The 25,979-nt window shown below is 41.4% G+C and overlaps 1 protein-coding gene across 5 annotated transcripts in view; it reads right to left on the bottom strand.

The window, feature by feature from the left end:
• CTNNA3 (catenin alpha 3) overlaps positions 1 to 25,979 on the bottom strand; it is a 559,480-nt gene that overhangs the window by 114,910 nt on the left and 418,591 nt on the right. For all 5 annotated transcript variants that reach the window (XM_081190844.1, XM_081190843.1, XM_081190842.1 and 2 more), the window contains one exon: positions 19,481 to 19,681. In XM_081190844.1, coding sequence (XP_081046970.1) covers positions 19,481 to 19,681 — 201 coding nt within the window. The remainder of the gene's footprint in view (positions 1 to 19,480; positions 19,682 to 25,979) is intronic.

The following is a 25,979-nucleotide window of genomic DNA, read 5'->3' as shown; positions in this document are numbered from 1 at the left end:
CTCTGTGTTGAAGTGTAGTAATCAGGTTTGTTGGTTGCCCAAATCTTTCTAAAGGCTAACTCTATAAACTGATAACACTACAAAAGTTTAAATTCACAACAATAGTTTCAGACAGGAGCACATTCGACTGACTGGCAGTGGCTCTCCAGGGTTGCAGACAGAAGTCTCTCCCAATCCTGGCTAGAGATGCCAAGTTATTGAACTTTAGGCACTTTGCATGCAAAACGTGTGCTCTAGCACTGAGCTACAGTCCTTTCCCAGTCATTCAAACTAAGTCACAGAATCCATGGAAATGTTTTAGATGTTAGATTTGCATCCTGGCCTAACCCTAAATCTGACATTTGAAAAGCAGAATTGAAAGGAAAAGAGAGTGTGTTATCTGAATAATTAAAAAACAAAAACATGACGCTATTGATACAATACCACTACATCCTCTATGTAAAAGCAGGAAAAAGTGTAGGTCATAGAAATAGTATCTCATGGAAATACTATATCTAGGCTGCGTCAACAAAAGTATAGTGTCCAGATCAAGGGAAGTAATAGTACCACTATTCTGCCTTGGTCAGACCACACCTGGAATACTGTGTCCATTTCTGGGCACCACAATTTCAGAAAGCTGTTGACAAACTGGAACACGTGCAGAGGAAGGCAGCCAAGATGATTAAGGGTCTGGAAATCGCCTTATGAGGAATACTTGAAGGAGCTGAGTATATTTAGCCTGGAAAAGAGGAGAGTGAGAGGAGATGTGATAGCCATCTTCAAATATGCTAAGGGCTGTCACATGGAAGAGGGAGCATGCTTGTTTTTTCCTGCTCTGGAGGGTACGGCTCAAATCAATGGCTTCAAGTTACAAGAAAGGAGATTCCAACTAAACATTTGGAAAAAGCTTTCTGACAGTAAGACAGCAGCGGAACAGACTCCCACAAGAGGTGGTGGACTCTCCTTCCTTGGAGGTTTTTAAACAGAGGTTGGATGGCCATCTGTCATGGATGCTTTGAGTTTCCTGCTTTGCAGGGGGTTGGACGAGATGATCCTTGGGGTCTTCTTCCAGCTCTGTGATTCTATAACCAACCCGTACTCTCAGCTGAACTGAGCTCTCTATGAAGTATCCATCCCCAAATTAGGAAGCTATAAATTCTTATCAGGAGGCTTCCTTGCAGTGTTTACCTTAAGTTCATCGTGGCTTAAGATTTCACACTTGGAGAATCATAGAATTGTGGAATTGGAAGGGACCATGAGGATCCTCTACTCCAACCTCCTGCAATACAGAAATATTTTGTCCAACGTGGGGCTCAAACCCACACCCCTGAGATTAAGAGTCTCATGCTCTACCAACTGAGCTATCAAACTTCAGCTCCCTAGTATAGCATGTGGGTGAAAAGGATTCAGGGCATTTTCTTGCTCATTGATTATTTTGGCTTTGTATTTGTAAAAATTAAAATACTCTCATTTGATATGCTGGCAATATTTCTTCCTAGTAATTTCTCCAAAGGCTCACAATAACCCTGGCCTCACTAAATCACAGCTGGCAAGATTACTACATGAACAATTTACAGAAGGTAGAATTATATAACATTCTTGAAAGCAATTGCCTTATAATAGTTTATTTGCTAGGAAAGAGGAAACAAAGGACTCACAAAGTGAATACTTTCCAACAACTAATAAGTATTAAATATATACATACACTTACTTTAATCATGGAGTTAAGCACCTAATTAAGCAGAAAATGCAATTGCATTTTTAAATAGACTATCCCAAACTTCAGGCTCACACATTGTCCTCTCACTGCTCTTACCTTCTAAAAGCCATTATAATTTTTTTAAACACACAAACAATGAACTCTGATTCAGAGAAAGCAATTCCTTATGAATTATGCATCAGGGATACATATGGAAGTTTCCGTGGTCAGGTGGTAGGAGAAGGCTGTTAAAGAAAGATAAAACAAGAAAAAAAAATGTATTCTGGGCCACTTCTCTTTCAGAAAGGGATAGAAAGACGGACAGTTTCTGGATCAGTATGGTTTGATTGTGGAATTTATGTGAATAAGGAAACTAACGATGTAATGCTGCCATCTCAATATGCTACCCTGTGGAACTCATAATTCTTTATGCTCTAGTAACAGTAAGGAAGCTCATTATATTTATACTGTTCTTTGTAGAGGCTAAATCCTGTGTGATTCTTGCAGTGCCTATTAGTCTCTGGACCTGAATTTTATTTATGTTTTAAGTTATGTTCTTTGCATAGCAAGATGAATAACCCAGATCTTAGTGGAAGCTAAACTATAGCAGAATGGAAACAGCACTGATTGCAGTGAATACAGGATGGGATGGAAATCACTGCCTCTCAGCCACATCCTCATTCATTACACATGGAAGATGAACATTCATAGGTGATGGTGCCAATCAGGTGATGAGTGTGGAGAGGTCTACAGGAAGGAAACTGATGTGTGACACATGCACCCCAACTGCTGCTGCCTAAGTCACTATGGTAGGAGTAAAAAGCCAGGGAGGTCTCTGTCCTCCAGGGCTGGTCGTACCATTAGGCAGAGTGAAGTGACCTCCACAGGCAGCTGATTTTTCATATCATAAAAGGGAAACAAATTATTAGCTGTTTGATTGTTACTGCAGTTTTCCTTCCAGACTGGGAGAGATGTTCTTGTGGATTTTCTGCCTCAGGTTACAAAATATTTTAACAGATGCATCTTAGTTAGATGAAAACATCAACCCGGAGCAGCACAATGACTTCGGCCAGCCCTAGAATTCTTAAATTCTAGTTAGAGCAATCAAAATGATTCAAAGCAGTGATTGATAATACCTTGCACATACTCAAGGCATAACGTTCTAAAGGAGGCTATTACTGTCAGCAGAAATGCCTATACAATTGTGGTGAAAGCCACTATGTAGTAAACTAAAGACTTTTCTTCCTAGAATTTGCCTTTGTTATTGTATTTGCAGCTATAGTAGGTGTGGCAATGATGCTATTCTTCCTTGTTACTTTCCTTCTGGGCACCATCCTAATTTCCCAAAGACCACAACAACTAACCTTTCTGAAGACTTGAAGAACCTTTAGTGCCATGGCAAGGTGGCTGCTTTGCATTGAATGGTATTTATTTCTGTGATGCCCTTTTAAAAATGAGGTACAGCTTATCAAATGTGAGCTTCCTTCAGCCTTCAAAAGATGATTAAATAACTTCTCCTGTCTTGCTTTTTATATCATGCACCAGTTTATATATCCACATGGGATTTTGTTTATAATTTTATTACAAAGAAATGTCACCAGTTTGACAGCTTCCCAAGCTCTGGCAATTGAAACCCAGGCTTCATTCCCCCTTTCTGTTCAGTTCTTAGAACGGATTCTTTACAATTGTCTAAGTATGGTGAGATGCTAGACGATTGTTCATATAACTAATTCATTTCAAATTGTTCTAAATTGCAGTGCAATTTTCATTAATACTGCTCCCAGTTTTAGAAGAGAAATAAAGGATTTATTGCCCTCTGTCATATTTCTCATTCCAATAAAAGTGACACAGTGGGGAAGAAAACATAACAACTGCTGATTCAGAACAGGAAAGTCCAGCCTCTGCGAGGCTGCCATTACCATCTGCCCTGATCACTGGCGGTGGGGGGTGGAGTTGCTATAAAGCGAAGTGGATTTTGTATGTTCTTGATGGGTTTGTGGAAGCCAGACATATGGGTCTGTGTCCAATGTTCTCTGGCAGGTTAAGGGCTCTTGTGGTAGAAGACATGTGCTTGAATGTTCAGCAACAGAGCAGTCCAATGCAGCAGTTGATCTCATTGTGCAACAAAATTACCAGAAATCTGCTTATGTATTCTCTTGTGCAACAATGCTCCACTGGCATAAAACAGTTCACCAGTGGGATGAGTATATCGTTAAGTGACTTAAGCGTAGCACTACATTGGGTGCAACCCTTGATGCTGTTTCAAGACCATGCAAAATGTACACTTGGAGATAATTTAGAGGACCTCTCCACAAAAGCAAGCATCACTTCCTCTGTTGCCTTCTTCAGTACATTTTTGGGCTTTTCCTTATGTTATATGGTATATAGAGTAGGTAGATTGTACAATGATTCTCACCTTCATCTGTGTTACTTGTATGATGCTGAACTTAGTTCTCACTATAATTTGGAGGCTTTTATTGTCTCACAGAGCACATTATAGAAATTGAACTCAAGGGAGAGAAATAACTCTTCAGAGAAATTATTCATTTGTTAAATCAGCGCAAAGTCGCATTTTCTTCTAGCACTCCAGTTTGTTTTCTAAAAACCTGACCTACTTCCCCAATTAAACATCATATTCTGATTTCTATTCCCCAGTCAGTCTCAACAGTCAACAGTCTCAATCTATATAGCACTAGCTATTTCCTAACAACTGCTACTATTAGGCTAGTGCCCAGGCTTGACTCAACTGGGATGAATTTAAAACACTACAGGGAAGCAATTCAGAATCAAGAAAACTACTGGGGAAAGATTGTGTTGCTGCTGACCTAATTTAGCCGACTTTATTTCAGAATGGGTAAGGAAAAACAGTCTTACAGCTGAATCCTGTGCTATCCTAAGAGCAAGTCTCACTCTTCTCAATGCGCTTAGGCTCAAGTTAGTATAATGCAGCATTACCAACGGTGCAAGCTTAACAACTTCCTAAGTGGTAGATGTATTAGACAATACAGCCAACATAAAATCTTGTGGCATCTTACAAATTAACATTATCATGTAAATTGAATGACTGGGATTATTCAATTAAAGCTTCAATGTACGTAAAGCAAGCATATTGACTAGAACAGAAGTAACTGTTAAAATAGACCTCTAAGCATGTTTACTCAGAAGTAAGTCCAACGGAATTTACTCCCTAGTAAGGTTGATTACTATTGACGCGGGTGGCGCTGTGGGTTAAACCACAGAGCCTAGGACTTGCCGATCAGAAGGTCAACAGTTCGAATCCCCGTGACGGGGTGAACTCCCGTTGCTCGGGCCCTACTCCTGCCAACCTAGCAGTTTGAAAGCACGTCAAAGTGCAAGTAGATAAATAGGTACCACTCTGGCGGGAAGGTAAATGGCGTTTCTGTGCGCTGCTCTGGTTCGCGGCTTAGTCATGACCCAGAAGCTGTACGCCGGCTCCCTCGGCCAATAAAGCAAGATGAGCGCCGCAACCCCAGAGTCGGCCATGACTGGACCTAATGGTCAGGGGTCCCCTTTAGAGAAGGTTGATTATAATCGCAGCTAGGGGTAGAATTCAGTTTGCATTTAAAGGCAAAGTTCACTACTACACACTTTCCAAAATGGTACAAGAACAGAAACACAAGCATCCTTCAAAATTCACACTTCTACACATTTTTGAAATGCAGTTCCCCAGCCAAGTAACGAGTACAAAAAATGCACATTTGGAGAAATATGAACTAAAATGTTGATTAATTTTCATGAGAATTTATTACTTATTACATACCACTTAAAACCCTTTCTTTACACACCTGTGTACCCTACACACACACACACACACACACACACATAATTTGTGGACATCCAAAGAAACTGAATGTTGGAAGATTCAGGACAGATAAAACAAAGTACCGTATTTTTCGCTCTATAACACGCAGATTTTTTCTCCTAAAAAGGAAGGGGAAATGTCTGTGCGTGTTATGGAGCGAATGTGTGGAAAAATAAGGCAAAAATCAAACCGCGCTTCAGGGAGAAGGGAGCTCCGTGAGAGAGGAAGCTGTGGCTTTCCTGCATTCTGCCTCAGGGTCTTACTGCCCGCCCTCTCTGTTTCCTTGCTGTGTTTGCTCAAACGGAACAAAGAGCAGGGAAAGCCCCTCCCCTCCAGGCAAGTAGAGAGGGAAAGCAGAGCGTCCGAACAAAGAGCAGGGAAAGCCCCTCCCCTCCAGGCAAGTAGAGAGGGAAAGCAGAGCGTCCGAACAAAGAGCAGGGGAAGCCCCTCCCCTCCAGGCAAGTAGAGAGGGAAAGCAGAGCGTCCGTCCTTCTATCCTGTCCCTGCTCCGGAGGAACAATGTTTGTGAAGGGAAGAGAGATTACAGGTTCGGCTTAAAATTCTGATTTGACTTCCTGCTTTTTGTTTTTGGAGACACACAGCATTCAAATATGCTTTCTTCCATTTAAAGAGGGAGAGAGAGAGAGAGAGAGCACACGCTGGCTGGCTTGTGTGGGTGGGTGGGGGGAAACTTTTGCCTTCCTTTCCTCACGTTATAGCCCTCTCCTGCATTCTTAGCCTTCTGTGTTTTTCCTTCCCTCCCCACTTAAAATGTGGTTACAAAGCATGGATCCACATGGATCCTCAGGATCTTTGCATTGGGTCACCCCAAATTCACCATCAGAGCACACAGCATGCCCATGGCTACAGCCTGCCCCCCCCCAAAAAAAATCACGCACCCACTGTTGCCTGGGGCTGCAATGGTGCAAAAACGTGGTTACAAAGCATGGATCCACATGGATCCTCAGGATCTTTGCATTGGGTCAGCCAAAATTCACCATCAGATCACATGTCTGTGGCCACAGCATGAAGCACAAAAATGATACGTCCACTGTTTCATTCAGAATATTTTTTCCCTTGTTTTCCTCCTCTAAAAACGATGTGCGTGTTATGGTCAGGTGCGTGTTATAGAGCGAAAAATACGGTACTTCTTTATGCAGTGCATAAACGACGGAACTTGCTCTGACAGGAGAGAGTGATGCTCACCTTGGATGGCTTTAAAAGAGGAATAGAAAAATGGACGGAGGAGAGGGCTACTGGCCCTGATGACTATACTCTGCTTCCACAGTTGAGGCAGCAATGCTTCTGAATACTAGTTGCTGGAAACCACAGTTGCAGAGAGTGCTCCTGTGCTTCAGTCCTGCTTGATGGTTTCCCACAGGTTGGCCACTGTGAGAACAGGATGCTAGACTAAATAGCCCACTGGAATGAACCAGCAGGCTCTTCTTATGGTTAACTAAATTTATGTGGGATACATAATCAATTTTGAATATAAAGCATCTCTTCTGGAGTGCAAAATGTCAAGTAAGCTCACCCATCGGTCCACCTTTGCAAACAACCAACAGGCTTCACCTTCACTGTCTGGTGCCTTGTATTCTTTGACTGCTTAAAAGTTACTTAGAGAACAGTTGAGGGCATGTGCATTTAATCCACTTAAAAGGTCTGCAATTGAAATTAGTGGGGATGGGGAAAATGAACATTTCCCATCCTTTCTGCTACATGGTCCGGGCTGCTCAAAGGATGTAAATAAAGTTATATAATCCTCCCCGAGTCCCGGGAACAGGAAAGGATACACATCCAATTAGATAAAATACATTAAAAAGAAGTACAACCATCAGTTCTGGCACAGACTAGGTCTCTGCACAACAGAGGTAAAAGACTGTATAGATTAGGGAGTGAATCTTTGCCCACTGATTCTACAATCATTTAAAACTAATGGACTCAGCATGACCTTTGCTGTAGAATATAATATGCAATAAAATTATGGGGCCTGTGTTGGCGTCTGGAAATAGAAATTTGATAGATAGGCACTATTGTGAAAATATGAGAAGGAAGAACTATGATACATAATTATAATCTGACTGGGTCCCCAAATATAATTATAGCAGGAAACCCATCTCACTCACCCCAAATATATACATGTATGTAGGTGTGCTTTGAAAATGTAGCTTACAGTTTAGGATAGAGGATGAAATAGGGACTAAGTATTATGAAGCTTCAGCTATAAATATTCCCTTCCATCTTAAAGGGAAAATGTTCGGCTTATAAAGGAAAAGTGGCATACCAAGGTCTGGATGAATAACACAGGGAAACATTTGGTCAAATTTTTCTCTAGAAAATAATACCTCTTTAATGATGTAATACGACATCATAATGCTCTTTAGTACCTCTTTAATGATGTAATGCGAAGTCATAATGCTATTTGCTAGTAATATATGGGAAGGTGAAACTTCTCTTTTCTTGTACCCATTTCTGCCATGTTTCTGTGTGACCTTTCAGAGTTGCAAGCTCTAAAGGATCCAGAGTAGTAGATGTGATACAAGGATGGCCTGCTACTCTGAAGTGTGAATATAAATTCCTGGTGTACTGAAGATCCCAGGTACTGGCTGTATTTGAATTCATATTTTGGAGCTCTATGCAAATATGACTGAATGGACAATGAAATGTTTTTACATTCTTATAGCAGCTAGTGCAGCAGGTAGAAGGGGGGGTGAAAGGGTTAATCCAATGAACACTTTGGAGTATTCACTCACTTAATCATTCCAAAAGCAGAAGATTGTCTCTTCACTTGCTCTAACCTGATCATCTCCTAACACTGTATTTGTATTGTTGTGTTTGTTGGTGCCAGACTCACTTAAATTTCCGAGTCCAGTAAGTGTTATAATTTAATTAAGGCTTGGGGTGTTGAAACTGGGTGCTAGACCCATGTGTATTAAATTGTGTGCTAGACACATCTAATCCCCTGGAATATACAAGTGTTAAAAGCTAGGCTAAGATTCCTGGGTTAAGGTAATAGCTTGGGGAATGGGCCATTAAGACAATCAAAGGAACTCAGTGTGAGATGCCAAAAGAGTGGGGCCCCTTTCCCTCAGCAGATAGAGCCAGAACTTAGGGTAATATGACCTAGAAGTAAAGCAGGAAGTAGGAGGGACAGAGCAACATTTTGAGAGTACATTTGATGTCTGTTTGGATCCAAGACTGCAGCTATGGGAGAAGCAATACCCTCTTTGGGTGACTGTGCTTTGAACTTCTCAATCGTAGGCTCAGGTTGCAGATATGTATCAATAAACCATATATCACAAAGACACTACAGTCTCCCCTATGCATCATTCCCAAAAGAAAGCACAGAAGCACATCTGGAACCCTTGGAATCTCACATACTCAGAGATTGTAGTGGCATTCAACAGTATAATTGAATATATTATTTATAATGAGTTAAAAAAATGTTTAGATATACTTTCCCCAAAAAAACGGAAGCATTCCTGTTGGGGATGACAGGAGCAGAAATATTAAAAGCTGACCAGAAATTGTTTATGTATGCCACTATGGCAGCTAGAATTTTATTAGCCCCAAAGTGGAAGCAACAAGAATTACCAACGGTAGGCGAATGGCAGACAAAGATGATGGACTATGTGGAATTGGCAAAGAAGACGGGGAGAATCCAAAACCAGAGCGACCAAGTTACCCAGGGAGAATGGAATAAATTTGTTCAATACATAGACAATCATTGTAAACATATAAAGGCACTAGCTGGACTGCGATAAAGCTTGCAACGTTTAAAAGAAGAAACTTTCTACTTGTGCTTTAAGTTTTAAATAACTTAAAATAAATGTAGAATTTAGATGGTCCAAATGAAATGTAGGGAAGTCAAAAGCTCGGCAGAGCTAAAATTTGTAAAAGGTGATATGATTTTATAATATTGTTAAAAATGGAAAATCAATAAATATATATATTTAAAAAGTATAATTTAATATATAATGTCTTACCTGGTCAGGGAAACAAAGTATCCTAGGCCATCTCTTGACCATAACCAGTTTATGTTATGTTTTATGCCATGTTTTAAATCAGTGCCTGGGTGCAGTAGCGCGCTGGACGAGGGCCAGCAATCATCAGCTTAGGTTGCCAACTATGCCCTTTCCTGGACAGGGACAGCTTAGCTACAGTGATTCATGCATTGGTAGCTTCACAATTGGACTACTGTAATGTACTCTATGTGAGGTTTTACTTAGGATTGATCTGGAAGCTGCAGTTGGTGCAGAATGTTGCAGTCAGGTTGTTGAGTGGAGCACCTGGATGCACACCTATTATACCTACATGGAGAGAATTGCATTAGCTGCTGATCAGCTACCAGGCTATGCCAAAGGTCCTCTTGTTGATATATTATGCCCGGAACAACTTGGGATCAAGGTTGCCTGAAGGACCACCTGTCCTTGGTAAGGTCACATATATCACCTGGAGAAATTCTATTAATGGCATTGCATCCTATAGAATATCACAGGGCAGTGACCTGAAAACGGTCATTTTCTGCTGTTGATCCTGTACTGCCATATGTGAAACAGCAACAATCAGTTGCCTCACAATCAGTTGTGAAGACATATCATTTTCTCCTCCCAGGCTTTCCCTGACCCGTAAGGTTGGACCTGGCTTTATGTCACTAAATCCTCAGAATTTTTGTTTTATTCACTTTTATATACTTTTCTATATTTTTATATTGCTGTTTACTGGTTTTTACGTTGTGTTTTCATTTTAATGATATAGTGAGAACCCAAAGAGTGCTCACTAATGGTTCTTCATCACCCTGCAAAAAAGTAGCAAATGGAGTTCTGCAGGGTTCTGTCCTGGGCCCACTGTTATTCAAAGTATTTATAAATGACTTGGACAAAGGAATTGAGGGGATGTGCATCAACTTTGCAGATGACACCAACCTGGGAGGGGTAGGTAATGCTGTGAAAGACAGGATCAGGATTAAGAAGGCCTTAACAGATTGGAGAACTGGACCCAAACTAACAAAATGAATTTCAGTAAGGGCAAATGTAAGGCTCTACACTTAGGCAGGAAGAACCAGATGCACAAATAGAAGCGATTGCCAGTAGTACATGTGAAAAGGATCTAGGGGTCATGGTAGACCACAAGCTTAACATGAGTCAACAGTGGGATGTAGGATCAAAAAGAACTTATGTTATTCTAGGCTGCATCAGCAGAAGTATAGTGTCCTGATCAAGGGAATAAAAAGGTAAAGGTACCCCTGCCCGTACGGGCCAGTCTTGACAGACTCTAGGGTTGTGCGCTCATCTCACTCTAGAGGCCGGGAGCCAGCGCTGTCCGCAGACACTTCCGGGTCACGTGGCCAGCATGACGAAGCTACTCTGGCGAGCCAGAGCCGCACACGGAAACGCCGTTTACCTTCCCGCTAGTAAGCGGTCCCTATTTATCTACTTGCACCTGGGGGTGCTTTCGAACTGCTAGGTTGGCAGGCGCTGGGACAGAGCAACGGGAGCGCACCCCGCCGCAGGGATTCGAACCGCCGACCATGCGATCGGCAAGTCCTAGGCGCTGAGGTTTTTACCCACAGCTCCACCCGCGTCCTGATCAAAGGAATAGTCCCGCTCTATTCTGCCTTGGTCAGACCACAGATGGAGTTCTGTGTCCAGTACTGGGTACCACCATTTAAGAAGAGTATTGACAAGCTAGAATGTGTATAGTGAAGAGCAACCAAGATAACCAAGGGCCTGGAATCTAATCCTTAAGATAAATGGTTGAGGGAGCTGGGTATGTTTGTCTGGATAAATGGGGACTAAGAGGAGATAGAATTGTAGAATTGGAAGGAAGCACATGGGTCATGTAGTTCAACCCCCTGCAATGCTTAAGGTGGGGCTCAAATCCACAACCCTAAGATTAAAAGTCTCATGTTCTACTGACTGAGCTAGCCCTGAAATAAGATAGCCACCTGCAAATACGTAAAGGGCTGTCAATATGGAGGATAGAGCAAGCTTGTTTTCTCCTGCTCTGGAGGTTAGGACCCAAAACAAGGGCTTCAAGATACAAGAAAGGAGATTCCGACTAAACATCAGAAAGACCTTTCTGATGATAAAAGCTGTTCAACAGTGGAATGGAATCCCTTAGAAGGTGGTGGACTCTCCTTCCTTGGAGATGTTTTAAAGCAGAGATTGGACAGCCATATGTCATGGATACTTTAGTTGAGATTCTTGCACTGTGGGGGGTTGAACGCGACGGCCCTTGGGGTCCCTTCTGACTCTACAATTCTATGATTCTATGTTTGTTTTTAGACTGTACATTAGATTTTTGAAATATAAAGCAGTATATCAATGCTTTCAATTAAAGAAATAAATAGCTACTACTCTGGATTCCATGTAGCACACAAACCTGAAAGCTCACACAAAAGATTTTTCTACCTGAGATAGAATAGCTAATGGCACACACACTCACCCCAATTCAAGGTGCACAGATTCCAAGGCCAGTCTGGCACTTGAGGCAGAAAATCCCCACAAGTGCATCTCCTCCACCCCCATGGCAGTAAAAAAATGCAAAAACCATACATTAGACATATGCTACTGTTTCATTACTCCCCAATTCAGTTACCAGAGACAGCCCCCCAACTATGCCAAATAGCAGGGCTTATGCACTGTTGACATTCCCTGTGATCCTGAGGAGCGAGGTGAACCCTGAAGAATGACAACTCTCACATTTACAAAATTTAAACATTCTTCCAAAAGGGGAACATAAGGAGAAACTAGACACAGTAGTTTACTAAGAATAGGGAACAGGAAATAATAATATACGGAACAGCTGTATGCATCAGGAACAGAAAATTGTAACCACCATATGTGGAATAGAGGCAGATTTCACCAAACTCCCAAACATAATTCCTGGGATTCTTTGGAGAATCCCCAATAACTTTGCAATGTAAATATGCCCTAAAGTAATGACAAACCTATTTCTAAGTAATCTCTCATCTTGACTAGAAATTTCCTCTGATGCACATAAGGGGATTAGGTTGCTCTATGAAAATACTTGTTATTGATGCAGGGCCTACAATCTGTCCTCCATTAGTGATGGACAAAAGTGTTTTCAACAGTGAACAAACCAATAAAAATTATGTCAGAAAAAGTGATCAACTAATTAATATATTGCAGATTTAATAATATGTTAGGCATGAATGCCACAGAATACTACTGTGTATTAAAAAATTGAAATGACTACATGCTCAGTAAAACTTTTTTTCAGAGGTAGGCAAGCTTTATGGAGGCAATGGAAAAGGCAGACATGCTTTGTTAAGGCAGGTAATTTAATTCCATTTATTGTCATGGAGCTTTCCTTGCCCTAGCCGACAAATAATTTTCAGCACAAGGAAAAAACAAAATTGACTAGGCTCTTTGGAGTGCAATCCTATACATTCCTACTCAAAGGTTAGGTTTAGCTCCATGAATCATCACAGCTTCAACAGGCTGTAATCCTGTTTACCCTCACTTGGGAGTTAAGTCCAGTGATCACAAAGGGCCTTACTTCTGAGGAAACATGCACAGGATTGGGCAGAATGTCAAATTCAGAAACTGAGAACACAGAAAATATTTTCTTCTCTAAACTCGGCAGGATTAAGGGACAAATATATACAGGGTTTATCTATAAACCTATTAAATCACCACTCAGTCCTGTAGGTGAAACCTCTGCCCTGCCTCTGAGGACACATCTTTTCTTATCCACAGTCATTCAGTTGAGCCTTTCTCTAACTTTAATGGGGAGCTGTATTTTACAGCAAATTTGTGACTCTTCAGATCAATGGTTATGGATGATTTGCAATTCAAGGGCTATTAAAGTAAGCTTTTCCTTTAAAATAAATCAGTGTGCTTCGACTCAGATGTTGAGCCTACAAATATAAGCATGAAGTTTGCGCTAAGTTAATTGGCATATTTATACATCTAAAGATACTCAGCAATTTGAATCTTCTGTGTAGAACACAGCACAATGGACCAAAATCAAACCAGAAGTTAGCAATACAAACTATGATAAGTAAGCAGCACCAAATGGTGGCTCATTTATTTATTTCATATACCACTTGACTGTTAAAAAGAAAACCCTCAAACTGGTTTGCAAAAGAGAAAACCGTAAAATCAAACACCTAATAACCACTTCCAATGGCTTCATGTAGATATTAAAAAGCAGTGGAGATAAACAGTACCCAGCAGCACCCTTGGCTTGAACCCCTGGCCTACCTGGCAGCAAGTCAGTATGCCAAGTTCCCAGTCCAGGGCCAATCCACACGTCCAGACTCAAAAACCAAAGAACAGTCCCACAGAGATCCTGCAGGATCCGAGCCATGGCCCAACCACGGGCAGCTGAGCAGACACAGCCCCTCAGCTCTGCTTCCCTTTTGTACTTTGCCTGCTGATTGCAGCATCTGGGCTTGACGAGGCAGGTGACCCTCACCTGCTCCAAGCCTACTCCAGTTGAGGAATCACAACCCAGAGATAATGAGTCCCACCTGGCCACCAAGGGAGCTGGGCTGTGGGCCCTTGCCTGCCTCTGCCTCCTGGAATTGCTCCCTACACCTCAGAGCTCACCGTGTTCATGGAGACAGGGACCCCTCTGGCTCTGGGTCCTGTGCTCTGACCCCCATCCCCTCGTCATCCTCCGTCCCCCTGTGAGTACTTCCTACACCAACCTCTCCTTCCCCATCCCCAGCTTGCCCCAGTGTGTCCCAGTCCTGGCTACACCCCTTCCCGGGATCCTCTTCCTCCTCCTCTTAGTTCTGCCAGTTCATGTCAATCCTATAACAGGCAGGGGTGTGTTGTCCAATGGTTACAGTTGTAGTTCAAGTGAGTTCTCCCTTTATAGCTAACTCGCTCTGCTGATCTCATTATGTTCACTGAATAAAAGTGGCCCAGTTCAACCCCAGCCTGTGTGTTTGTCTCTTTATTCAGTCATCAGAGCGCAAATTGTTCCCTAATCTTTAACTGCTATTTTCTGACAGGCAGTAAAATTTAAAAAGGGCCTTCTAACAGTAGGTTATGTTACGTTTTCAGATTCTGCACAGTTGAAGAATGCCCTTCCTTTCCCATGTTGTTGCTCTTCTCTCAAAATAAATGATAGTGCCAGACATGACAAATGCCATGTAGTGGAAGGCTGAGAATGGTCAATGAGTTCATCTATATGCTCCCACATTTCAGCTAAAGTGGATGACACTGAGATCTAGTTATTGGAATGGGAGAAAAAGTATTTCTATCCACTTTGTCCACACCATTTACTTATTTGTTTGTTTGTTTGTTTGTTTGTTTGTTTATCAATCAATCACATCTCTATCAAATATGACCCCCTCACCTTTTTTTTCCTTCTAAACTAAGAACCCAAACCCTTTCTTCATAGGGGAGTTGCCCCAATCTTGTGAACATTTGGTTATACATTTTTTGCAGATTTACAATATCCTTTTTTGAGATGGGGGGGCCAGAACTTTACACAGAATATACAGCTGTATAATAGCATTACAATATTGGCAGTTTTATTTTCACTGCCATATGTAATGATCCCCCAACATCGAATTTGGTGTTCAGTTGCTGTCTTTGCAGCTATTGTATTTCACGATATGGAAAGGGATAGGAAAATAAAACTGCCAATATTGGGCTGCCATTATGCAACTCTATGGTGCAATGACACTTGGAGTACCAGGCACTATTCTTGATTAGTAAAAACCACTACTGGGGCCCTCAACCCAGATAGGCGCCATGGTACTCAGGGAGCTCTTCTTAAAACCTTTCATTCTACAGCTTTTCCCAGTGCTACTATTTGCCCCTAAGGGACAATTTTCAGAGTGGTTGCAATAAGGCAATGATCTCTGGCTGAAGAGGGTAACCACCTCTGAGGCAGAAGCTGCTGATGTAACAGCAAAATGTAGGCCCTCTTGGAAAAGAAATGGATTCAGTGATGCACATTTGGACAAGCTGCTTCTAAATATTTGATTACTTTCTGCATGGAAAAACTAGCTGTATCATTGCTTGCTGGATCTAGCTTTTTAGAGCCAGTTGTATTTTGCTTTCAGTATGCTTTTCCTTATCTTTTAGGATTTCATATTTATTTACAACATATGGTCCAAAAGTCATGAACCATTTATAATAATGTTTCTTATGAATTTTAGTTGAATAATTTAAGGGTGCTGGATTCAGATGTTATAAACTCAGTGTGTAACACATTAGTGAAGTGTGCCAATTTTTTTGCAACCCAAAGCCTCTTATTTATGGCTGCCTTTTGCTATATATGGATTTAGACTCTGGTACATTACTGTCATAGATGTGCAATGGAACAGCAGTCAGTGCCAATTCAAAGTGACTTTGAACCAAGTTACAATGAGGAAGGGTTGAAGTTTACACAAAAGCCGAGCTTTTTCTATCATTTCCAGTCATTCCATTCAAGAAATAATGAGAAAACTGTGTTGTGCCACAAGATTTCTCACCTATTCCTTCCTGAGGAGTGTCACAGAAGAATGAATAGAGGGAGGAATGGGGAGAAAGAGAAGCAACTGGGGATGCTTCAGGAATTAGTTTTTTTGTTAATTCTGATATGAGCTGTTTGGATCCACACCTCCCAAACTAATGTCTGGACTGGAATATAGTCATGCTTTGGATTTCACACTTTCCCAAATCTAAGCATTTCTTTGCACAAAAGGTATTCAATTTGAATATTTCTTTAAAAAAACACACATTTAGGAATGTGTGTTTCGGGAGAATATGCATATTTGAATACAAAATTCATGCAGTAGGATTCGTGCTCCCTTGCCCTATGTGACCCAAACACAGGTGATAGCATCAAAAAGAAAGGTCTAGTATGGGTTCCACAGGACTGCAAGCCTACTTTGCAGGGTTGGCTAGGGAACCGCTCTAATGTCACAATACTCATGCACTCTGACTTCCGGGTTAGCGCCTCCGGCAATGGCGGATTTCCTCTGATCGGGAGGAATCCGCTTCGTGGAAATCAGGGTCTGGACCGCCACAGCGAGGCGGAGACCCATTAAAAACCACAGGCGGGAGAAGCCTGTGGACGTGGGATTCGGCTGGCACCTTTTGCGCCTCCCCACTCGCGGGGAAACCCGGTTTTGGGGATCCGGAGCGACGTGGGGTGAGCGGCGCGGTGCTTCGAATCGACTGCTCTTTTCACGGAGTGAAGCCGCACTGCTGTTGCCGGAGAGCACTGACTTTTTCCTGTGGACAATTGGACTTTAAACAACTACCTGTGAGTAGAACGGAAAATTGGATTATTAAACAACTTAATTTGGCACCGAAGCGGGAAGGTTCCAAACAGGAAGTCCGCCTTCCGCTTTTGTTAATAGATTGAAGCAAAGACATTGCAAGCTAAAGTCTGGAAAGTCTTTTGTAAAGGATTAAATCTCCATCAGCTAAAATTACTAAACCCTCCTTGGAAGCAGGAGAAGAGGGGGGGAATTTTAGATCGTTTAAGCCTGCAGGAGAAAGAGTGAAGAAAGATAAATTACCACTGTTTTGAACCTGGGAACGGGCTGCCAGGAAGACCGACGTTTTGGGAAAGTTCATTGACTGTGAATAAAACGTATGTTGACAGATAGTTAAATAAGAGAAACATATTGATTCCAATGTTTCCTTTTGCACTTAAAAGGAGCAAAATATCTGAAAATCAAAAATAACTTTGTTGCTGGACCTGCTTTTAAAAGGACGGATACAAATAGAAATTGTTTCCCCTAGAGGGTGCTTTTGAAACTGTTGCAGGAGTGGAGCTGGGGAATTCTCCAGCTGCAGAGATTAAAGACCATGAGAATTAGACATTGACCTTGGACAAGAATGTGGACAGAAGAAGCCTTAGTGATTGCTTTTTGCAAGACAAGTGCTTTATTGGAACAGCTTCATGAGAAGACGGATGTGATGATTACTAAAATTGACAATTTTGGACAAAAAATGACTGATTTGGGACAAAAAGTGAATACTTATACAGAAACTACTCAGGAACCGACCCAGGAATCGGTTTTGACATGGCAAGCTGTGGAGAAGATAAAGGAGGAGATTGTTGTTGAACCTCAAGTAATACAAGTGGAGAGAGCCTCGACCTTGTATGAACATAAGCTGTTGTTTTTGATGACTGAATCTGGAGAAAGCCAGATTTGGAGAGATGGAGTCCCGCTTGGATTGGAGAAGGAAAGTTGGATAGATCCCCTTATGCAGGCATGTTCTGGCTTTTGGGATCTGGTTTTGGGCCAGGGGGAGATTGGAGTGGTGGGGGCCTTTAACTTTGGAGGGATTTTGAAACATGCCTTGAAATATTCTTTGGATTTTAGTTCTGACTATGGAGAATGGGCTGACCTGTTGAGAAGGGATAAAGACATTATTAGGTTGGAGTCTCCCCGAGATCTACTCCTCAGTGCTAAAGGAAGGAAATTAAGAACAAGATCAGCAGAAGATAAAGTAAAGTGCAGGTATAAATATGAAGAAGATCTGCAGAAGGGACATGGAAAAGAGTTAAGAGCCTCGGACAGAAGATCACCAGGTTGATGGACTATATGGAATGGATAGAAAGGACTGACAGAACCCGAGACCAGGGAGAAGAGACGGTGGATGAAGATTGGAAGAAAGTTTAAAAATTTATTTAGAGAAATATTGTAAAATTAATGAGTGTTAGAAAAATGTTGGAATGAAACTATACGGCTTTAGTAGAAATGTTATAAGGAGTTATGTACAAATAAGTTTTAGGGTTTTTCATGGTAAGATAAGGTTAAAATAAATTAAGACAATTAAATGACAGAAAATAGTGGGAATGACAGAAAAGATGGAAAGGATTTGCTGAAATAATAACTAGAATACAAAAAAGGGAGGTGTGAGGTCGATGAAACAAGTTAATGAAAGATAAAGATATGGAAATATTGGATGTGTTTTTAATTGTTTTTGTTTTTGTTTTGATGTATTGTGTGCTTTGTTCTTTTTATATGTATTGATTTGTATTGTTTAATTTCTTTTTTCTCTTTTTCTTACTTTTTTCTGTAATCTTAAACTTTCAATAAATATCATTTAAAAAAAAATACTCATGCACTCTGGCAACTTGATTCTATGCTTCACTGCATCGAGGCAGCAGTAGCAGGCCATAACATCTACCCTAAGCAACCCAGCTATGGAACTTTAATGTGCAGAAGCAGGCAGTAGCACCACATGTCAGGAGTTCTGCCTACACTCAAGTAGAACCCTGTCAGAGACACATGCCCGACTGGCATGTTCCCTCCCTCCTGGTTGATCATTCAGAGCTTCATAAGCTTTCTTCAGCCCGAACATCACAGCGACCGATGCCAACCAACACTGGTACACTTAGGGATCCGCAGAGTTTATGCAACTTGCGTAACAGACCTCAACAACTCAGCATTTTGGCTAATCTACTTTATTTACATATAAACACACACGGAGCACTGCAACACACATATAAACACACACGGAGCACCTCTCTCTCTCTAGCATCAGACAGCAAAGAGAAAAAGAACAAAGGACAATAGTCCCACTTCACAGAACAAAGTAACACAAACATCCTGTCTCCATCACTTCCCACTCTGTGGAGTCAAAACACATACCGTCATGTGAAAGACAACAATCCCATGACTGCAATCATGGAGCAGGAATTCTAACACCACACTCCAAAAGCACTTGCTAAATTGACAGGTCAAATTATGGGTCAAACATCCAAAGCATTACTTGATTGGAGCTGTAACAGAGACACTTCTTTCCATTACGATAGCTAGGTCTATACAAAGAAGAGCATGCCCCACACTTCAGAATGTAAAAATCTGGGTGTCATAAGGAGGAAAACTAAGCTCTGGCAGGATGGAAGTTAAATAAATTTGGGCTGTTATCTTCATATGGATGGACCTTACCCTTAAAAAACAAAAACCCTTCAGTTGCTGGTGTTTGGATTTTCTCTACAAAAATTCAACGCAAATCAAAACCTAGGACAGAATGGATACATACCAGCATTTGTAAGATACTGCACATTTCGCATCACTCCTTCAGTGTAGGCCCCAGCCTCGTAACTGTCCATCTCACCAGAAACAATATGTGCCACTCTAGCCACACGCCCTCGGATGGCACCAGCTGCGCGATCTAAATCATCGGCATCCTGTTCTCTTAGGGCAATGATGCATTTGTTTACATCCTCAAGGATATGACTTTCTGTGTGAAAGAGAAACAGCAAAACATGATTATATAGACCAAGCTATCACTGAGGATATATGAAATTAATCAAACCAGTCCACTGGCATGTAAGTTAACATTTCACTTATGTCAGTGCAGGCTGGTCCAAACAGCCTTTAGCTAACTCTGCGTAAAATGTTCATGAACACCTGAAGCATCACACATTTTCCATCCTTTCTCACACCTTTTTGAGGGGGCGTGTCTTTTAAAGCTTCCTTCCATTTATTTCATTTTAATATTTTTGTTTGTTTGTTTCATTACATCTTTATCTGACTTCTCTCCCCTTCTCTCAGCAGTTCTGTGAAGTAGTTTAGGCTAAAAGAAAGTGACTGGCCCTGGGCCATCTAGTCAGCTTCACAGCTGAGTGAAGGCTGGAGTCTGGATATCCCCCACTTGAGATTAGTTTCACGTGCCTCTTGACTTTTTAAGGTTAGCCCATGACATGATGGTATCTGAGGCAGAAAGATAATGTACAATCTACCCCTGCCTGGTTAAACAAAAACAGAATAACAGTTGACAATATTAATGGCATCCAACAATCATCTCTATTTATGCTCCATCACTTCAGACCAAAATGTCAAACTTCATCCCACATAATAAACTTACAACCTCCAACAGAGACTATAGATCATTTTTCTTGCGTCTAGCCATTGCCATGTAAATTACAAATATTAAATTTCAATGTTCAAATAATAGGATGAAGAAGACTCATGTTGATGCCTAACTTGCTCTAAAGCACATCTAATCTCTGGAAAGGAAAGCACAGCAAAGCAACAGGACCCCCTTACAAATGGAAAAGTGACCCCTTAATACAAGGGAAGACTTAGGAAAATTGCATTGAGCCAGCAAGATCTCATGGAGTGGGGCAATCCTTGACACTTCCCCATTGTTACTGAAGTGGGGCTGGGGATCATGTGGGTCTCATACACTGTCAGTGTGAAGGTACTTTTTGTATCTTCCCCATGATACAAAGATAAATTCTGTTTCTAAGATTTCTACAACAGCCAAAAATGGAGAGGAAAAGGGATAAGTCTTTACTAAAATTAGTGTCTATTAATAAGGAAATTACCAGAACCAAGGGACCTATTTGACTTATTTTAGGAGTGCAGCTAATCACTACTCTGGTTCACAGACTTAAATCTATCCTCCCAGAGATGAGAAAAACAGTAAGGAATATTGGACAAGAATATAAAGACAATATAGTCTACATAGAAAGAGAATAAGAAAGCAACGGGCTTATTGTGGTGATTCTGTAATCATTAGCATTCATATAGCATTTCTGAAGCATGTCATATACATTTCCCTCAGCAATCTTTACAAAGAAGGTCTACAGTGCAGAAAGAGGGCTGAAGATGAGATTTGAATTAGGTACCTAGTAAGGCTATCTGGCTCAGATTTACTCAGATCTGATGGGAGGCTTCACTTAACAGTTAAGTAGCAACATTTTGCACTGGCTGCATCTTCAAGGGTATCCCTACATAGATTCATGCATTCATTCAATCAATCTGGAAGTTAAGCCTTCCAAACTTTATGCCTTAACTGAACCACTTGAACAGCAGAAACCTCTCTATTCTTAGTCAGACATTGGTGAGAAAGGATTGTTACAATGCCTATCACCCCATTTATAGGTGGATGGGTGTATTTGCCACATGACATTATGGCCTGAGAGTGATTAGCCCAATGAGGAGAGGTGGTGACAGGCTATTAAGCCTGTTCTGTCCCACACTCTTCCCTCTTCTTTATTCAGCAACCACCCTCCTTCCCTTTTGCAGCATGGACCCACAGACTAGTTGTCTGTTTTCCAGGGGCTGAGTAGGATTTTTTTGGGGGGGAGACCCTAATTGGCTCTGGGTCTCCTCTTTTTTGCCTACTCCACACTGCTGGGTGATGTTTGTTGGTATTCCTTAAATTTGGCTAGTTGGCATGTAGTCCAGGCAAGTGAGATGATTTCAGAAAGAATGGAACACTTATCTGAATCAGTGTTGGGTTGTGGGCATCCCTTAGTCACTGTTGTCAGGCATGGCCTGCAGGTGCTGGGGGGTACCCTTTGGCCTGATGAACACATCGGGGTGAACGTTGGCCAATGGGGCCACAATGTGCCTGTTGGGCTCTTACACCCAAGGTCCACGCAGCAGGGAGGGAGGAATCTTAGGAAACCTTGTAGCGTGTACACAGTGTGAGACTGTTAACTTGACCATGTTATGGAGGTAATTTCTATTAATGAACACCTGCCCGGACTTAATTTGATTTGGTTATATTGGCTGAATCTGACTAGTTAAAATTTGTTTTGCAGATCCTCAAGTTGTTATATTTAATAAATATAACCTATTTATCCACATTTGGTCGTCTTGACTCATCTTCCTGGTGTGCTGGCAATTGGATATATGTGCAAATCACGAGAGGTTTCTTAAAGTTGTCCAAGCACTTGGTAAACTACTACATGCACCTGGCAATCTTCTTGACAATTAGAGGGAGAAAGACCAAAAAATGGTAGCTAAACAACTTGTTCAAGGTCACTTGAAGTGACACCTTAAAAGTAAAGATGAAGTTTTGCATCTCTCCTGATAATGTTGTTACAAGTTTTCCATCAATAGCTAGAGGGCCCCAGTTAATTCACCAGCTTTTATAGGATGACTAAATTCACTTTGAAACAAATAGATGAACACTTAAATTTTAGGTTCCCCCCCTTGCTCCATTAGCATTATATGACTGCAGACATCTTTGCAATGTTTTTACTTCTTGTGCAATGTGAATAACAGAGTGAACATCACATCAGATTATACATTGCTAAGTACTATCCATTTCAGAGATGCCAATAAAATATTGTCAGAGGATAATGGCCATCTGCTGCTCCTACATAATTGCTCAGGTGAAGACACTGGTTTTGTGGAAATATTCTATTGTAACTGCTTTATATCTGCAATACCAAACCCTGACACAAATGTGATGTCTACCCGTGGCAGTGAAATTTGTCCTCTGTGTCTTTGTTGGATAGTAAGTGCAGACTGACATTAAGGTTGCAATTCACAAGTCATTTAAAGCAGCAAACTTGCACCTAATCCAGGTTTGGGGCCAAGCTACACATTACACTTAACTGAATGTAGTGTACCCAATGACTTTCAGCCTTTTTTGCTTTAATAGTTGCTTCAGGAGGGGTCAGGGAGACCAGGGAAACAGTAAGGAAGGGGCACTGCACTGGTTTCCTGTTCTAACTGATCCACTAAGTGATCACCCACAGATTTAATCATTATACAATACGGAGAGCAGGAGTGCAGAGACTGATAATGTTTTGGATTCAGACTGGGCCATTGGTACCCATATATGAATCTACATCTCAAGATGCAGAGAACCTGCAAGCAGCAGATAGTGCTCTGTTGACCATGAGATAATGATGCTCAGACACTCGATATTTATACTTGAGCTGGGCCAATCAAGAGGATTCTACCAATTGTAGGGAATGATGCTGCATGGCTTTATTCCCCTTTGAACCTGGATATTTTTGTGAGGCTGGAGCACACATAGTCCAAGGTAGCTCACCAAGCTAGGTGTCAGCTAGAATCCCTGGCAGATACAGAATTTTTTAAGGTGGTACCTGCTGAAAAGTGAGGAGTGAAAATGCTTGTTAGAGCAACATTTGAAATTATGATGGTGAAATAAAATATATTTGTTGCTAAACTGGAAAAAGTATGCCAGCAAAAATTTAAGGCTTCTTGTTTTTAATATATAGTCTGAAGTTCAAGATGTAAACAAGAGACATCGGAGAGAAATAAGAAGAGACCAGCTGGCTCATCAGTATATTCTTCAGTATATTCTTTGTGCTAACCCTCTCCTGTCACAGCATATAATCAAACTTTCTTGAGCAAATTCAATATCATTGCCTGGGAGGACATCCCTTGCTTTTAAGTACCTCGGGATGAGAAAGAGATTCACATCTGTTCTGATTTTTCTGTTCTGTTAATTTTTGTTTTGATCTCCTTCCACTCATCTTTATTAAGACCAAGTATAATAATTCTGAGTTGCCATCATCAATTCTCATTTCATTGCCTATCTTTTAGGTTATAAGTCAATTTGGCTTATGCAACAAGGCTGGCTGTAGATGGAAAACATCTATTAGTTGATTAATCTAGAGAGAGAGTCAATAAAAGTAAGTTGGCTGCAATCCATTCCAATCCACTATGAATCAGCTGGAATGCAAGCAGCAATCATTTAAATCAACATTTTTCCTACCTCATCAATATTTTTATATTGCATTTTAATAATGGTTCAGAGAAAGAGAAAGGATTTTAGCATTCAACAATATGCCATGAATTACTGTTCAGTGAGTTCCAGACTCATGTACTGCAATCCGATTGTTCAAGAGACCTCCTCATGTGTTTACTGAATGCATGAGGAGAAAGCAGCATCACACCTGCAGGCGGTGCCCCAACAGCAATATTCTAGCTGGTAACACCCCCAGGTGGCCTATTATAAAGTCTTTCTACATCTACCATTTAAAGTTGTATGGTTCCCAGGTTTTGGGGTATTTTGGCATGCTGCCACACAACATCATAGTTGAGCTACTGCTCCAGAATAATGTACTGAAAAAACCTGTTTTTTCCTCTCCTATCAATATGTGTATGTGTGTGAGAAAGATCCAGAATGGATCCTCAACATGTTCACTTGTGTGGCATGTGTGCAAGCATCCATTCCAGTTTCTGGGTGGAGGGGATGTGGTTAGTGGGTGAGGCTTGGGAAATGTCTGTTTTGCACAGCTACCCGACAACTGAGAAACACTGGCCTGCGAGTGCTCCAGTTGGAGAACAGCCTATACCAAAGGTGTCATGGGCTTTGAAGACACTCGAACTCAGGACAAAAGGGAGAAACATGCTAAAAGGAAGGCACGCTTGGCAAATCCACACCATGATCAAATCCTGCCCGGAAACCAATGTCCCCACTGTAGAAGGACGTGTGGATCCAGAACTGACCTCCACAGTCACTTACGGACTCATTGTTAAAACCGTGTTTATGGAAGACAATCTTACTTGGCTATGAGTGATCACCAAAGAAGAAGAAGACCCTCTGATAGGTTTGCCTGAGGAAACAGATGTTCGAGACACTGGTACTGAGTCAAAATATTTCCCTTGACAACAATCATTAGTTGCAGAAGAAATTCCATTGCAGTAGTCAGGTTCACCATAGCTCAAGCAATCACATGGTTCCTCTTCTAATCTATACTCCCACAAGGTTAGAATGCAAGAGTACTAGACGTTAAAACCAAAATAAAAGGCTATGGTTGTGTGCATGCTCATTATTCCAACATTTACTGGCTGGAGGAACATGAGGGTATGTAAGAGATGTGACTATAGCCATGGAACTTTTCTCAGTTTGGGCACAACACAGCCATTAATATGGAAAGGAAAACCCTAGACTCACTCCAAAGATGCAGATAATCAGCTACAAATTCAATCTTAAGAACGCTGAATCAAGGTGCAACTACAGCACTATAAAAAGGTAAATGTGGAAAGGCCATCACCTGTCAAACCTATGAATACATATAGTACTGTATCTAAACAGATCATCACCAACATCATCCCAGTATATATGCTGTATATGAATACAGTGTGGGTAGGACCAATGGCAACCTTCACATAATGCAAGGCAGCTGTCACCAGTTAAGCCATGGGTAGGCTATCTGTGGCCCTAGGGACACATGCACCTCTTGGCCTAATTTCACATAGGTGGCAAGAAGGGTTAAAACAGAGGAAGGGAGGAATGAGCAAGTGAGTGAGTGAGCTCTATCCATTTTTAGCCCTGGTTTTACTCACTTTTCAGTCCAGTCCCACTCACAGGAAAGGACCCCTGCTCAGTGGTAGAGCACCTGCTTTGCATTCCAAAGGTCCCTGGTTCGATGCCCAACATCTCCAGGTGGGACTCTTTGAGTGCTACTGCCAGTCACTGTATATATTACCGATCTAGATAGACCAATGGTCTGACTTGCTTAGCGTATGGCAGTTTCCTATGTTCCACAGGCATGTGACCCATGAGGAATACCCACAAGGGAGAGTGCCTACCAACAGAAAAAGGGTTCCCTACCCTTGACTGAAACCATGTCCTTAAAACTATGTAGAAAAGAGCTCAAACTGATAGGAGTGTAATTGACAAGAGTTCAAACCTTAAACTTTCCGCAGTTTTAGCAAAACAAAAACAGCAAAAAGGCATGTGTTCAAGCTGCAGAAGGTGGAGCTTTTCAAGGGAGGGAGGGAGGGAGATTTAAGGGAAAGAAAGCATGCATTTAGCT

Source organism: Podarcis bocagei, assembly GCF_964188305.1.
Source record: "Podarcis bocagei genome assembly, chromosome: 4".
Taxonomy (NCBI): Eukaryota; Metazoa; Chordata; class Lepidosauria; order Squamata; family Lacertidae; genus Podarcis; species Podarcis bocagei.
Note: the sequence above shows the minus strand (reverse complement) of the source record. Positions and strands in the feature narration are given on the sequence as shown.